The 15,854-nt window shown below is 50.5% G+C and overlaps 1 protein-coding gene across 1 annotated transcript in view; it reads right to left on the minus strand.

Annotated features, from left to right (window-relative positions):
* Positions 1-15,848, minus strand: part of TMEM132E (transmembrane protein 132E) — a 227,371-nt gene extending 211,523 nt beyond the window's left edge. Inside the window, exon 1 of the mRNA XM_006025749.2 lies at positions 15,734-15,848. Within this exon, the coding sequence (XP_006025811.2) occupies positions 15,734-15,812 (79 nt within the window). The 5' untranslated portion in view covers positions 15,813-15,848. The remainder of the gene's footprint in view (positions 1-15,733) is intronic.
* Between the last annotated feature and the right edge of the window lie 6 nt (positions 15,849-15,854).

Below are 15,854 nucleotides of genomic sequence, written 5' to 3' on the forward strand. Positions count from 1 at the left end.
TCCCCCCCCCCCCAGCCACTTCCACACTAGCCCCCACATCCCCCAACATCTGCAACCTAGAGGGCGCATTCAACTGAAGCAGGCACCCATGTCTCCTCCACCACACTGGCCTGCCACATCTCTTCTTCAGCAGGGGTGCAGCTGCTTCCCCAGGATGGATGCAAAGAGACAAGATGCTAGTGCTGCTATGCAGCAGCAGGCCCCCTGCAGCCCACAGCTGCAAGAGAGCTCCTAGCTTCCTACATGCCAGAGAGCAGAGATGAGCATCACCTGTGCCAGGGAGGAGAACACCCAGAAATGTGATCTTGCTTACATCCATCCCTTCTATCCTGTTAATGCCAAAAGTAGAGTATTTCTACAGACAGACATAGGCAGACAAAATTCTTTGGGTAGATGTGGTATCTTTTATTAGATCAACTAAATAGCTGGAAAAAATTGTTCTTTGTAAGCTTTTGGGCACAAACGCCCTTCTTCAGGCATAGGGAGAGCTTGCTGTTGTTTTGCGTTCTCCTGGATGGAAAAGAAGCCAACATGCAAAATGCAGGTCTGTGAAAATGCAAGTGTGTGGCAGTGAGGATCAGAGGCCATGGGAGACAACAGGTGCGAGACAGATAGGTGGGGGGAGGGGAGGGGGAATGTTGACCTGGTGACAGAATGTAGCTGGTAAAATGTAAAGAGGTTATCTGGGGTTATCCAATGGCAGGCAGGTTATAATGTGCCATAAATACAATGTCTATATTTAGTCCATGATATTTGTATCCAATAGATTTATGAAGTGAAGTTCATATGCTCGTCTATGAAAGGTGTTTTGTAAATTCCCTTTGAGGATTAGAACTGAGAGATTGGAGAGGGAGTGCCTGTCTTGTGAAAAGTGTGCACCCACAGGTAAGTCGGTATTTTTGTCTTTGACGGAGTTTTGGTGTGCATTCATTCTGGTACACAGTTGTTGTTTGGTTTCTCCTACATATTTTCAATCAGGGCATTTAGTGCACTGGATGAGATGCATTACATTTCTGGAGGTGCAGGTATGGTGATGGTACTGTTGTGGGATGTAGTTATTGTGGGAGTGGTGGAGATATGTTGGCAGGTTTTATATTTCTTGTCCTGGCATGGGCTGGATCAAATTAATGCGTTTTGGGCCATAGGAAATTTGCTTCTGGTGATGAGATTGGCAAGGTTCAGTGTTTGTTTAAAGGCTAGAATGGGTGGTTCTGAAAATATCTCCTTGAGAATTGGGTCTTCTTCTAGTATGAGTTGCAATTTTGAGGATATTCCATATAGGTTCCAGGAGGGATGGTATGTCATACCTAATGGCGTGCAATATGTGTGGATTTTCTTTTTGTATTGCATCAATTCTTCACATTATATCTGGGTGGCTCTTTGAAAAATGTGATCTCTCTCTTGAGGAGTGTCCTTGTTGAATGAAAGTCCTTTTGAGATTTGTGAGGCGACGATCATGGGTGTTCATGGGCGACTGGTACTGCCATAGTTTGGGGGGGGAAATCACTGCAGCTGCTTCCAGGCGTGGCTGTGGCCACTTCTGCGAGTGGCTGCAGCAATTGAGTGGCACTTGCAGGGAGGTGTTCCTGCCTGCCCCCCCTACCCATCATCACCTAAGCAGCAAGTGCAGCCAGTCAGGGGGTCCACCAGCTCTCTCAGGGGGTGCACAGGCACCCCTGTGCATCCCCTACATGTCACCACTGAGGGTATTCTCCTAGTGCATGTTTGGTGATACCTGTCCACAGACAGACAAGCAGTAGCTTCTCCATGGGGAAACCAGAGAGCTGGGGCAACTGTCTACGGTCCTGCACACACTCAGGATGTCATGTATGCAGTGCCAAAGCAACTTTGGGCTTTTTAAGTGTTAATGAGCATGAGCAAGGGGATGTCTTCACATTGCTGCTTGCCCAGGCCAGACTGGTTGGGACTGTACACAGCAGAGACCAGAAGCACGACGGAGCTCTGCTGAGGAAGTGGCTTTATCGCTGTGTCTAGTGCCTAGATAAAGGAATGCAAGGTAGCTGGACTCCACTGGCTGATGAAAAGTCAGTTGCTGTAGAAGTCTCTTTGGCAGAGGCCAGGGGACTGTGGAGACAAAGTCAGCTGCAGCCACGTGGATCTGGACCCACTTCCAATTGTAGGGCTGGCAAAGCCATGACAGAGTCCGTGAGAATCCTGCCCAAGGGGGAGAAGTTTGCTGCCCTGGACTCCAGTAATAGAGAAGCTGGCGTTAATTTGTCTGACTGCATTGGGTTTGTTGCAAAGCTTACAAGAGAGCCCTGCCACTGGCATAAATCATCCCAGGTCCATCAAACCTTTTTGCTGAGGGGAGCTATGGTTTGAAAAGTAGTAATGTGCAGCTGCCTCGCCTTATGAGTGGGTACTGACAGCAGCTTCCCCTCCCCACACTTGGCTCCTGCCAACTTCACTACACACGTGGTACTAAGCAGGATGGGGCCTGGGCACATGTGCCTCCTCAGCCAGCATACCTGTCAGGAGGGAGATTGGCAGCTCCAAAGTGGATCCACAACCAGACTCTGAGGGCTGCACCCTCATCCAGCTACTAAGCATCTAAGTGGAAGTTGTTCTGAGGGCACCGTGCCTGCCAGAGACAAAAAGCCACAGCAAAGGGCACTCAAGTGCAGCTGCAATTCCCCATTTCTAGACGTGTGGAGCTGAGGCTGGGCTGTGCCAAGGAAGTCGAGCACTGCAGGGGGTGAGAAGGGCATGAGCTCTCCCAGCAGCCAGCTAGAATCCTGAATCCTGACTGGATTAAGCTTCTTTGACTTATTCAGAGGGCAGTTGGTGTGCTCATTATCTCCTTCCAGACCCCTTGTTATTAATCTGTAACCTCACTTCCCTTCCTCTTTCCTATTTTATTTGCCCCCTGGAATTAGTTGATGTGCCCCCAGTGGGAGGCTTACAATATTTCCTGATGGGTTTACACCCACAATCTTTCAGCACATCAAACAGGCCTGACTAGGATTACCTAAATGACTGAATTCATCTGTGTCAGCATCACTCCTGACACCCTCACAACTGGTGCTCACTGCACAAGGGGCCTGGAATAGGTCCCTCAAGCAGGGTAAACCCCTTGGTCCTACACCTTTCCTGCCTTCTCCAAGCCATGCCATGTGCAAGTGCCCACAGACGAACCATATGGTAACGCATTCAGTTCTCGTAAATAAACTGACAGGCTGTGATGTAGATGATTACATGGTCAGGTAGGTGGCAAATTGGCTTAGGGGTTGCACCCAGAGAGGGGTGGTAGATGGGTCGATATCAGCCTAGAAAGATGTGGGCAGTGGAGTCCCGCAAGGCTCGGTTCTTGGACCAGTGCTATTCAATGTCTTCATCAATGACTCCGACGAGGGCATAGAGAGCACCCTGTCCAAGTTTGCAGATGATACCAAAGTATGGGGCAAAGTTAACACACCAGAGGGTAGGGAACAGATCCAGGCGGATCTGGACAGGTTGGAAAAATGAGCAGAACAAAATAGGATGCAGTTCAACAGAGACAAGTGCAAAGTGCTGCACCTGAGCAAAAAGAACCACCACCATACTTACAGGCTGGGGGATGACCTTCTCAACAGCACAGCAGTGGAAAGGGATCTTGGAGTTGACGAAGTGATTTAATAGATTTCTACGGTCAGAAGGGACCTTGTAGATCATTGAGTCCAACCCCTGCTCTAGGCAGGAAAGAGCGCTGGGGTTAAATAACCCACAGGCCCTGTGGATCTTGCGTGCAGACCCTCAACCATATGAGCAGCCCTTCTCTGAACCCTCTCAAGGTTATCCACATACCTCTTGAAGTGCGGCACCCAAAACTGGATGCAGTACTCCAGCTGCAGCCTGACCAATGCCACATAGAGGGGCAGGGGGACCTCCCTGGACCTGCTCATGATGCACCTACTAATACAAGAAAGAGTGCGGTTAGCCTTACTTATTACCTCATTACATTGGCGACTCACGTTCATTTCTGCATCAGCCAAGACTCTGAGATCCCTTTCCACTGCCATGGTACTTAGAAAGGTACTTCCCAGTCTATAGGTATACTGGAGATTCTCTCCCCACAGGTGCAGCACCTTGCAACTTATCCTTGTTAAATTGCATCCTATTCTGATCTGCCCACTTCCCCAGTCTATCCAAATCCACCCGGATTTGCTCCCTGCCCTCCAGTGTGTTTACTGTACCCCATAGTTTGATGTCATTTGCAAATTTCAACAGAGTGCTTTCAACCCCCTCATCCAAATCACTGATGAAGATATTGAACAGCACTGGTCCAAGGACAGAGCCTTGATCAACAAGGCTAACTGCACGTTATCATTCATTGGCAAATGCATGACGAACAGGTCCAGGGAGGTGATGCTTCCCCTCTATGCGGCACTGGTCAGACCGCAGTTGGAGCACTGCATCCAGTTTTGGGTGCCGCACTTCAAGAGGGATACAGAGAATCTTGAGAGGGTTCAGTGGAGGGCCACTCATATGGTCAGAGGCCTGCAGACAAGGCCCTATGAGGAAAGACTCAGGGACCTAGATCTCTTCAGCCTTTGCAAGAGAAGGTTGAGAGGTGATCTTGTGGCTGCCTATAAATTCATCAGGGGAAGGCACCAGGGAATAGGAGATACTCCATTTACTAGGGCACCCCCTGGAGTAACTAGGAACAATGGCCACAAATTGACAGAGAGCAGATTTAGGTTGGACATTAGAAAGAACTTCACAGTAAGGGTTGCCAGAATCTGAAATGGACTTCCAAGGGAGGTGGTGCTCTCCCCTACCCTGGGGGTCTTCAAGAGGAGACTGGACAAGCATCTAGCTGGGGTCATCTGCCCAGGGCAGGGGGTCAGACTCAATGACCTACTGACCTTCTGATGCTAACATCTATGACACTATGAATCTAGACAGCTCCTGAGAGAGCTAGAGGCAAGGCTGCACCTCAGAAATTATCCATATGATGCCATCTCCCTCCCCCTGCCAGGGAGCATCAGGAGCTGCAGTGAGCACCTGCTGTCACCCCTGCAGCTCATCAGCATGGCTGTCTCCTGCCAGAGCAGTACATATAACTGCAGAACAGGCTGGGCCACTAAGACAAAAATAACCCAGTGTCTTGCTGTCCTAACAAGCCCCTCGGCTGATGGAGGTGTTGGCTGGGAAGCAAAGCACGCAACGACTGCCAGGAAAGTTGGCTTGGTTCCTCTGCCTGCAGGGAACCCCACCAGCTCTGGCACTGGTGGGGCTCCCCAAGAGGGGCAGGGTGAAGGAAAGTGGTCTCCCATCTTGTAGCCCCAGTCCCTGACTAGAGATCATCAAAACAATCCCTCCTATTGCTACTGTGATTGGATGCCTCCCCACATTTAACCCTTCCCAGAGAAGAGCAGCAACCCTCCCCAAGTCACGCACAAGTACTGTCTTCTCAGTATACTTATAAATACAACTGGGTAGGGAGGAGTTAGAGGGAGAAGCGTGGCATGCAGGGATGGACTGAGGCCCAGGAGGCCTAGACTGTTCCCAGCTCTGCCACCAACTTGCCCAATGTTCTTGGTCCAGTCCTGTCCTCTGACCATACCTCATTGTCCCCATCTGGGTTTTCAGCCATGCCGTTGATTCTGTACAACATGTAATGACCCTGGAAGGGCACAGGCAGGAATACAGAGCTCTCAGGACACAGCATGTGCATCACAGTCTTGATCCCATGAGCTCCAGGTACTTTGTACATACAAATTAATGGTGGAATGTGATCTGCCCAATTTCTCCACGTTCCTCTCCCACTCCTTGGCAGAGGAGCATCATTAGCATAATTAATTAGCATCTCAGCAATTGCTCAGGAACATGTGACACTCTGGGTTCATTCCTCACTTTGGAAATGACAATGGGAAGCTCTCCATCTGGGAGGGCTCATTAATCTCTTATTAAAACCCTCTCTTTGTTTTTAGAGGGATGGGAAAGCGTATTGCTGTCACAGGCGGTTTCCCCTTCTAATGGAATCTCGGCAGACAGACGTCCGGATGAGCTTGCTACCTCTACACTATATACTGTCAGAAAGAAGGGGCACCAGATGGAGCCTAGACTGAAGGCACTTTGGCTGGGAAAAGGGGCTTTCTCCCTTTTCTGCTGGCTAAAAGAAGGTGCTGACTCACTGTTGCCACTGGAGGGAGACTAGGGTCGCTGGAAGCTCTTTGGGGCAACAATTGCCTGTGTTTCATGCTTACACAGTACCAAGCATGGTGAGACACAGGACCAGGGCTCTTTGATAATATTAATAACACACCAGTCCTGGAGGATCTAGGGCAACCCTAGGCTCAGAGACCTAGGTGGAAGCTGTTATTTCTTGCCAGGTGTCTAGCTGATGCATTCATGGGGACTCTTGGGATATATTCTAGCTCTGAGGGAAATCTTGTCTCTTCCATTTGCAGAGCTGGTATTGATGGCTTTATGCCCATGTTTGATCTTGGTGGTGCCAGAAGAAATCAGAGTGACTCTGGTGAAGCCCATAAAACCCCTCTGGATTGACACTAGAATGATACAGAGCAGTCCATGGCCTGTAGGCCCCTGGTGTGTGCTGAAGGCCGGTCCATTTGGGCAGCTATACATGTGAAGGGGTTTAGTCCTTAGGGTTGCACTCTTTGTCCCCTACATTGGAATGGTGAGTTTTTAATTGAAATCCACTGTTTCAATTTAGGGGTTTCCATCACTGTTATGGCAAGGGGCTCCCATCCTTCTGGCAAGGGGTGTGGATCGTTTTTGTTTTTTTTTTAAAACCACAGCCTGCCTGTGGGGGGCAAGCTGCCAGCAGGCCGAGCAGCCCCCGAGCTGCAGGGGGACCCAAATCCTTCTCTCTGGGGCAGCAGCACTCCCCAGGGCCACCTGGGTGCGCTGCTAGCGGACCAGGAGCTGCCCTAACTTGGAGGCAGCATCCAGCCCAATCCAACTCTTCCCTGACCTCAAGCAACGTCAGCACCTGGCCCACTAGCAGCCTGCCCAGGCAGCCCCAGGGGATGCCGCTGCCATGAAGGGAAGGACCGGGGTTCTGTGCAGCTCCAGGGCTGCTTGGCCCATTGGCAGTTTGTCCCCCCACGAGAGGTGGGCAGATTCTGCCCAAAAAAAGGATCAGGTCCCTTGCTGCTTCTGCTTTCAGCAGGCGCCTCAGTGGCAAGGGGCCCAAACCTTTTTTTCCTGCAGAACCTGCCTCCGCCTCTCCCACAGCCAGGGGGCGAGCTAATAGCTGCCACACACCGTTGCAAACTAAACTACATCAGGATGCAGTATAATTTGCAACAAATGTAAACTCATTGAAAACCTCCAAAACTTATTCACGTGTACATTGTGATGCCATTAAGCCACAAAAAGTGACATTTTCATCACGTGTACATGGGAATGGCATCTCGTGTACAAGTACCCTTTTAGGACCCATGCATGGGCACCATGACAGCAGCAGCTTTCCCACCATCAACCCCAACCCTGCACAGCAGCGAGCCAGGAGGGGCCACCAGCTACATCAGTCAACCCAGAAGAGGAGATAGGAGCTCCACCTCCTCCAGAGCAGCCCTGAGCAGAGACAAGGAAAGGACAACAGAGCATGGCTCAGGGACCACTACAGCACAGCCTTTCAGTGTTGCCCCTTGGTAGGCAGAAAGATTCTGCACTCCCTGGCTGCCCCAGTAGTTCAGCCCTAAGCCATGCTATTCTACTTCCATGCATCACAAGGACATACAGGATAAGTACCAGAGGAGAGGATCCCCATGCTCTTCAAGGTCATTAGTCAGGCCCTGATCCAAGCCCTGCAGCTCAAGAGGCCTAGCTTCCCAGCATGGCAGTGGCTGTGGGATCTGTACAGGGCAACATCAAAAACATAGAAGATGCCATGACCATCCCCCCCGCCCCAGGATGACAGGCAGTGCCCACCACCCTTCCCCCTGATCTCTTCTCTTTTACATCGGGTAGGAGGGGGCAAGCCTGAAAAAAAACAGCCTTTGCTGATCTGTGTGGAAAACCTGGGCTCTCTGCACATGTGTCACAGAGCTATGTTCAAGCCCCAATATTATGGCTACCTTCCAACTCATCTCATGCACCAAGGAGAAGATTTCTGCTTTGTGTTGTAACTAGTGTCAAATAGTCAGCTCCTAAAGATTATCTGCCCGGGATGATATCAATATAGAAATAAAAAAGGGAAGCTGATTTCTACAACTTGCCACCAAGTTTATAGCACATCTCCATCTACTGGTCTTAAAAATCCACATCATTTCTCCATGCAGCCAGCGATGCTGCTGGCCCCCAGAGGCTGCAAGAGAAAGGGAGGAAAAAATGCATTTTCCCAGCAAATGACTCCTACAAATAACCTCCATTCAATTATCTTCTCCCCCCATTTTTTTCCTTCCACTGGACATGCTCTAAATCACTTCTCCTGCTCCCAGTTGTCAGGGAACTAAACAAGGTAACTGGAAAATGTAATATTTTGAAGGCAAGCTGTGGGGGGATGAAATACAGGCACTGCATTTTCATTCGTGGAGAGCAGAGGCTATTGATGCCCTGTGCTTTAGGATGCCCCCACTCGATAAAGATGACAGGTCAGTCTATTTCACGCTGGGTGTTTGGCTTGGGGAGGCCCACTTCACATGTGGTTGACTGTGGTCTACTAGCTCAAAAATCAGGTCTTGTTGGAGCGTGGGGGTCTGACCCAAAGCTCTCTGGACTTAAAGGAGAGTCTCTCCAGTTGCCTCAATAGACTTTTGATTTGGCTCTCAGGATGAAAATGGGAAACAAAACCCATCTCCAAGCAACCCCACGGTACTTTGTTATAAATGACACCCAGAATGGCAAGGGAAGTCTGTTGATGACTTGCAACAAAGCAGCTGGTATATAGGACCCATGAAGGCAGCAGCTGAATTTGGGGGGAAGGAAGGGGGGGGCAGGTTCCTGTTTTGTCTAGTGGCCCCAAATCTACCTTGGAAAGCCTACAGCCAGCTGACCTGAATATCTGCCTTATTCTAAACTGGGCTTCAAAAAGCCCAATTCACCCCCCGAACAGACATGCCGATATGAGATCTAGTCGAGTTCCACCTTAGTCCTATTCTAAGGGGCTGAGTAGGACAATGGTGAAGCACAGGACTTGCACCAAACAGGGGCCCTCAATAGAGGGTTGAACTGCAGCCAGTGCTGCTGGGTCAAAGCTGGGGCGTTCTCCACTGGCTTGATCTGGGACAAGACCTACTCCCATCCCTCAGAGCACCAGGTGAGACATGGGAAGGGAGAACCAAGGAACAGCTCAGCTACCTCCCCACTACAAGAGGCTGGAGGGGAGGAGAAAAGAGGACAAACAAAGCAGTCTGAGCCTGTGGGGTTCAACCCCTGATGAAGAAGAGGCCACCCTGGCCTTCCTACTCTGCTTGATGGTCTGGACAGAAGGTGCACTCCTAGCAGGTCCTGTTCTGGTAAAGGCTGAGAAGCCCTAGGGCAGAGAATGCACTGAGGGGAATGGCCCAGGGTTTGAGGCTGCAGAACAGAGCAAAGGGCCCAGACCCGGGAGAGGACTGCTGCCCAGGTTCTGGGGCAGCCAGATTAACTACAATTTGGCTCCACACAGCTGAGCCCTGGGCCAAGCCTGCAGCCATTCATTGTACTGGTTCCATGGGGTAAAGAGCTCCTCTCCCAAACCTAGCCTAACCATTGACTGAGGGAAAGGAAGCTGGAGGGGCGGAAGGCAGCAGTAAGCAAGAGGCTTACTGGGGTCTTCAGTTAGCCACCAGCTGGGCCTCAAAAAATATTTCTTCCTCTGCTGCAATCCCATACACCCCAGCAGCGGGAGGGAGATGGATATCACATGCCATATCAGCAGGCAGGTGGCTGTCAAGACACTGATTACACCTTTAACTCTACAGACACTATGAGCACAAAGGACCCTATCCACTCTCCATTAGACCTGCACAACTTCATTGGCTTCCAACTGGTGGCACTACTTGGGTGACCAACAGCACATGAAAGGACAGTGGAGTCATAGGCGATGCGTAGGGGGTGCACATGCACCCTCTGAGAGCGCTGGTGGCCCCCAAGAGCGAGCACGCTCGACTTAGGCAATGGGTGGTGGGGGCAGGCGGAGTGCTGGTGCCCCTCCCAAGATGTGCCACTGGCACTTCCGGGCTCTGCATCCCCGCTCAGCCTGCCCTTGCCACCGTCAGCATGGCTGCCTGCAGGCAGTCACCGTGCCCCCCCACCCCAGCCTCAGGAGGCACACGTCACTTCTGAGTGCCGTAACAAGCTGGGGAGTTACTGCCTCCCCAGCCCACTCACAGGAATCCCAGCAGATGAGGAACCCACAGCTGCAAGAGGAGGGATGGCCACTCCTAGCAGATGCTATCATGTCTGGCACTAAGCAGACTTTATGCATCCTGCTCCATCGATCGACACCAGGGCTGGGATCAATACCAAGTCTATGAAATGCCGATAAAAACTCCCCTAGAGGACTCCCAACCCAAAAGAGCTGCAGTGCACAGCCCAGAAGAGACTGGGCCACTTAAGCACATGTGCTTCTGGAATTGCTTGACTTGAATTAGTTATCTTTTATATTATTGCTGTAAATATATATTTTTTATAATTATTTGCTCTCACGAGGGCAAGCAACTGGCACTAACAGAAGCTACTATACTGTCCTGTGCTCTCACCACACCAGGCTTACACTAATAACATTTTGCTCATGGAAAGTAACTCCCTTCTGAGACTCACTGGCATCCTCAAGGTGTACATTATGCAGCCAAGGAGGGACCTGATATGCGAAAAGTCAGTGGCCACTGGGAAAAGGGCATAGGAATCTAGACACCCAACCCCAGATGTTGTCAACAATGGGTAACACTTCTTTCTATGGAACTGCCAAGTACTATTTGATATCGGAGTTCAGGCACTGCCCCCCCATCAGTGACTAAATGCCCACCACTGACCTCCTCCTGTGCTAAACTAGCTCTCAACCACTGAGACAATTCATCTTTATGCCCTCCAAGCTGCATGCTTGTCTAGAGCGAAACCTGCAAAGTGTTTGCCACTCTCCAGTCAAAGCTACCTTATAGAATTGGATTTGCAAGGTGCTCACCAAATGAGGCTTCCCTGCTCTTCCAGGCCTGCTTTGGAAGGCCAGGAGCAAATGACTCAGGGTGTTTTTCCCCTTCCCATCTCCCCAAATAGCAGGGTTCATAGCCTACTCCAGAACCTTGTTTTGGATGGAGTCCCAAAAGCTAACCCAGGGTCTCCACAACTCCTGCAGCAGGCAGGCTGGCTCTGGAAAAACATCTGCAAAACCCATTCTACCAAAGCAGTTGCCTTGCTGATCAAAGCCTAGTTTCTCAAAGGCTGCACTAAAGGGAAGAACAAATAAAAGGGCATGGAGTTGTGACTAAAGCATTAAGTTAACAAAAATACATGATCAGAGAAGAAGGTCCCTGATTAACCACAAACTGACCTTGACAGCAAAAGCAAGTAATTCACAAGAAAGGGTTTATAAATCATGACCCTTCGGCAGCTACATTTCGTAGTTCTCTGGAAGCTAGAGGCCAGCACAGGTGCTAAGACCTTCATTCACCCATGAGCAGCCAGAGACTGAGTGGTCCAGGACTCACAGGGCAGCTTTGTTGGGGCAAAGGGGCCCTGGGTTGCTCCCACTGGACCAGATGGCAACATTCCCATTGGAGCAGAAACTTCCCTCAGAAGCAAAGTAACTGAGGCTCTGATCCAAAGGCCACCGAAGAGGATGGGGGTCTTGAATGACGATTACAATAGACTCCGGCTCAGCACAGCTGTGATGGCTCAGCACAGCTGTGATGGGAGTTTTATTTAGTACATCTGTTTGCCAGCACCTTTGCTAATTATATCTGCAAATTAGCAGGGAGTTTGCTGCACTCTTGGTGGAAGGAAGCAGGGTTACACTGACATGACAGAGGTATGAGGATGCTAAAATGGAGAGCCAGAAAGGGGTTATGGTTTGGAAAACCTTCAATCTGCAGAAACCTGCTCACCTGGGGGGAGCAACTGATGTTTTAAACAAGCTGCTGAACTATCACTGGCCATTTTTTCATCCAGACTGGCACCCAGAGCTGGGAAACGAAGCTGCCTTAACCTAACCCTTTGGGGAATGGATTATCTAGCTCTGACCCCCACTGTTAGATCAATTCCACCTACAACGCTGTGACAACAATAAGTGGGGACAACTGGATTTGCCAATATAAATTACAGGAGTTCAAATACCTATAACACCACTGTTTTCCAAGCTAGCAGCAGCCTTCTCATCTACAGTGGCATTCTGATCATTCCATCACTTGAGCAGGAAGGGATCCCAAGGACTTCACCTCCCTTGGAAAGTGATGTCCTCCCCCAGCACTGCCAGATGGAGGCACTGGACCCCACGTATCCCTTTCTCCCCTCCCCCAGCTCAAGTGAGCATTGGTAACTCCACGGGAGAGGTGACCTGCACTTTGCTCTGTGCATCAAGGATCTTATGGAGTTGCACTTCAGTGTTTAACGTTACTGTTGAGTTCCAAGATTTTTAACTTCAGGTTTTAAAGCCTACAGATTTGGGTGGTGGAACGTGGGTACTCAAACACCACAGCTTTTGATCTCATATTTGCTCAGATATTACAATAGCCCATGGATGGAGCAGGGTGCAGGATACTCACTGTCCCAAGATGGGGGCTGCTGCTTCCATAAGCCATATTCTGCAAAGATTCCTCCCTGAACTCACTGAAGCCAGTGATAATACCCCTACTGACCTCAGTGAGGGCAGGATGAGCCGCCAAGCAATGCTGAGCACACACAACTCTGGTAGAGGGATGGGTATCTCCACCCACAATGCATAGCACACTACAACCTCAGCACACAGCCAGACGCTAAGGAAAGAAGTCCCGGCTCCCAGCCGTACCCCTCCCCTGCCTACCAACTAGATTAATATCAAACGAAAGGGAGAAGCTAGCAGCCTGTTCTTCACAGCTACCGACTGGAGGATGGATCCCATGCTGGTATCAAGCAAAACAGCTCATACACAGTACAGGTTTCCCTCGCTTTATCCTGTACATGAGTTCCTGGAAAACAGTGCATAACTCAAATTTGCATAAAGGGATGTAACAAACAGGGATACATTCCAAGACTTCAACTGTACTGGCCCCCAGACCCATTTCTCCCACTTTTACAGGACAATTTGGGTACTCATCAACAGCAGACAGTACACACAAGCACAGGGCACTATTATAATGGGGATGGCAACTAAAGAAACATGTGCCACAGACAAGTGAGGAGCACATATCCACACAGGAGACTATATTTTGGTGCGCATCACTCACGCAGTGCACTGCACAAAGCAGCTGACTGCGGGCTCCCACCATACCGATCGTGTAAGAGTGAATTTATCTTGCATATAATTAATTTTTGGTATAAAAAGGGTCATCGCATAAGAGTGAATTTGCACATACAGAACCCGCATAAAGTGAGGGAAACCTGTACACTGACATTAGTGGAATGCACTGATTTACAGCTGCAGGGTCTTGAGCCCTAGGTCTTTCTATGTGAAGACAAATTACATAAATCCCCAGTTTATTGTATGAGATTATTAGAAAGGGGGCACGGGAAATCCAACCACAATCCAATCCAATATCAATATTAAAATTTGAGGCAGATTGAGAAGTGCTGTTCAATGATCAGTTTCCACAATCACTGCACAACGTTCATTAGAGTCACCCGTGGGTCTCAACTCTGGGGTTTCTCATGGTGTCAGCTTTCCCCCCAGGTTTTCATGCCATCGGTTCTCACCCACCACCTGCTCTGAATCAGGCCACAAGAGAGCATGCTAGCGTGTGCAGGGAACGAGCAGGGAATAAGGCACTACCATTCAGAGCCTTTTAGCACTGCCTAACAACGTATTATTAATTGTCCTCATAAAAGCTGCTCTCCATAGCTACTGTTCAACTGCCACCACACAAGACACTAACTTACAATTCTGAGGCTGGTTATATTAAAGTGCACTGTCTTCACCAGCAATTGGAAAACGATGAGCCAGACACCTGAATCTTATAAGGCAGAAAAAATAAAGAATCGCATATCCCCCCGTTGGTTGTCAATCACCGGGATGGCAAACACAGTTACCTGTTGTTCCCCAAGATCAGAACTCAACCGACAAAACAACAGCTGAGAAAAATAAAGCCTGTAAGCAACTTGTCTAGGAGACTGTGGGAGAAAGCATTCAAGACACTTCAAGGAGGCAAAATAAAGTTATGCTGCTCGATGTGGAGGAGAAAGGCTTATTCAGAAAGCACACAAAGGATTTTTACAGTTCTGGAGGAAAAGGAGAGGCGGAAATCTCCTCGTTGCTGGGTGAAGCATCTAGCCTCTTTGTTTATCCTTCCTAACTGAAGTGGCTCAAAGGAGCTGTTTAAAACCTGCCTATTCTCTGGAATAGGCGTTTCTGCTTTGTCCAAAAGACAAGTGGGAGGAGAACCCCCCCCCAAAAACCCCCCCAACAACCTACTAGTAAAACATCTTCTAATTTTGAGGCTTTCCCCCCTTGGTACCCAGCTCCAAGTGTTCCCTGATCAGCTTCATAAGTGGCAATGGTCCAAAAATGCACCTCTGTACCCCATTCAGCCAAGCTCCTTCCCTTGCTTACCACGCAAAGGACTGCAGGAATGAAATTGAGCCAGGACTCCAGTCTGAGTTCACAAGCACCCAAAAGGCTCTTTCGGCACAATTTCATTTCAGACTCGCTCTGCCCGGGAGTAGAGAATGCAAGAAAGAGCAGCGATGGCAGCCAAAGAGGGAAGAGCTTTGTGTGACACCAAACAGTTATGGGACATAGGAAGCAGATGACAAAATGTGCCCAGTGCTTGCTTCCTTCCAAGCACACAGCTAATAAACCCAGTGTTTCCAAGGTCTGGGAAGCATAAGAAAAACCCAGCCCCACAACACACACCCCCTACATTTATTTCTCCTGCAGTCAGAGCCTCCTACCCCAGCCCCACCACCCCAATCACTGCATCTGAGAAAGGTGAGAAGCAGTTCAAGCCCTTTCTACAGTACAGGCACCTCTCAGGAGCTTGTTACCTTGCTCAGCAAAAGCGCCCAAGCGCCAGCAGGTACTGTAATCCCTAGTGGCAGCGAATGATTTCACAGCATGTCATGCACACAGCTTCAATAAATTATAGGGTTAAGAGAGTGATTTGAATGCAACTCAGGGAAAGTGAGCAACTGAGGGCTCTTTTTTTTTTTTCTTCCATCAGACTGCAGAAGGGGGGGGGGGGGGGGGGGGGGGGGGTTGAGGGAAAAACATCCAAAGGCATCAGGCAGAAATGCAAACATAAGCCAACAAGCCGCCCCCGAGGAAGCTGCACTCGCCCAAATCAGCCCCTCGCTTTGCCCTCCCTGAACAATTTGTGCACGGGGCTGGGGGCTAAGTGCCTCTGGTGTCTGTCCTCCGGCCACCGCGGCGCGAGGGGAGCAGGCGCCCAGGGCAGCTGACAGAGATGGCCACAGCCCTTCCCGGCCGCAGCCGGCTCTCGGCCCCACGCAGCCCCGGAGCAGCGCTGCCACGCGCAGGCTGTCGCGTTATTCAAGTCCACGCGCGGAGCCCTGCGCCGGAGCCGAGGCACCGCTGGGGAGGTGTGGGGGGGACGGCGGTAGCGGTCCCTCCCCGGGCCGAGCAGGGGTGGCCGGGGGAATCTGGCGTCCCCGTGGGCGGGCTGGCCCTCGGAGCCCCCAGCCGGGCACTTACCGTGGGCGAGCAGCGCGCAGAGACAGCAGAGCAGGGCGCGGAGGCCGGGGCCACGGCGCATCTTCTCCCCCGAGGCCATGGGCGGGCGCGGGGCCGCCCCGGGCTTCCCGGCAGAAGCAAA

Source organism: Alligator sinensis, unplaced genomic scaffold (genome assembly GCF_000455745.1).
Source record: "Alligator sinensis unplaced genomic scaffold, ASM45574v1 scaffold561_1, whole genome shotgun sequence".
Lineage (NCBI taxonomy): Eukaryota > Metazoa > Chordata > Crocodylia > Alligatoridae > Alligator > Alligator sinensis.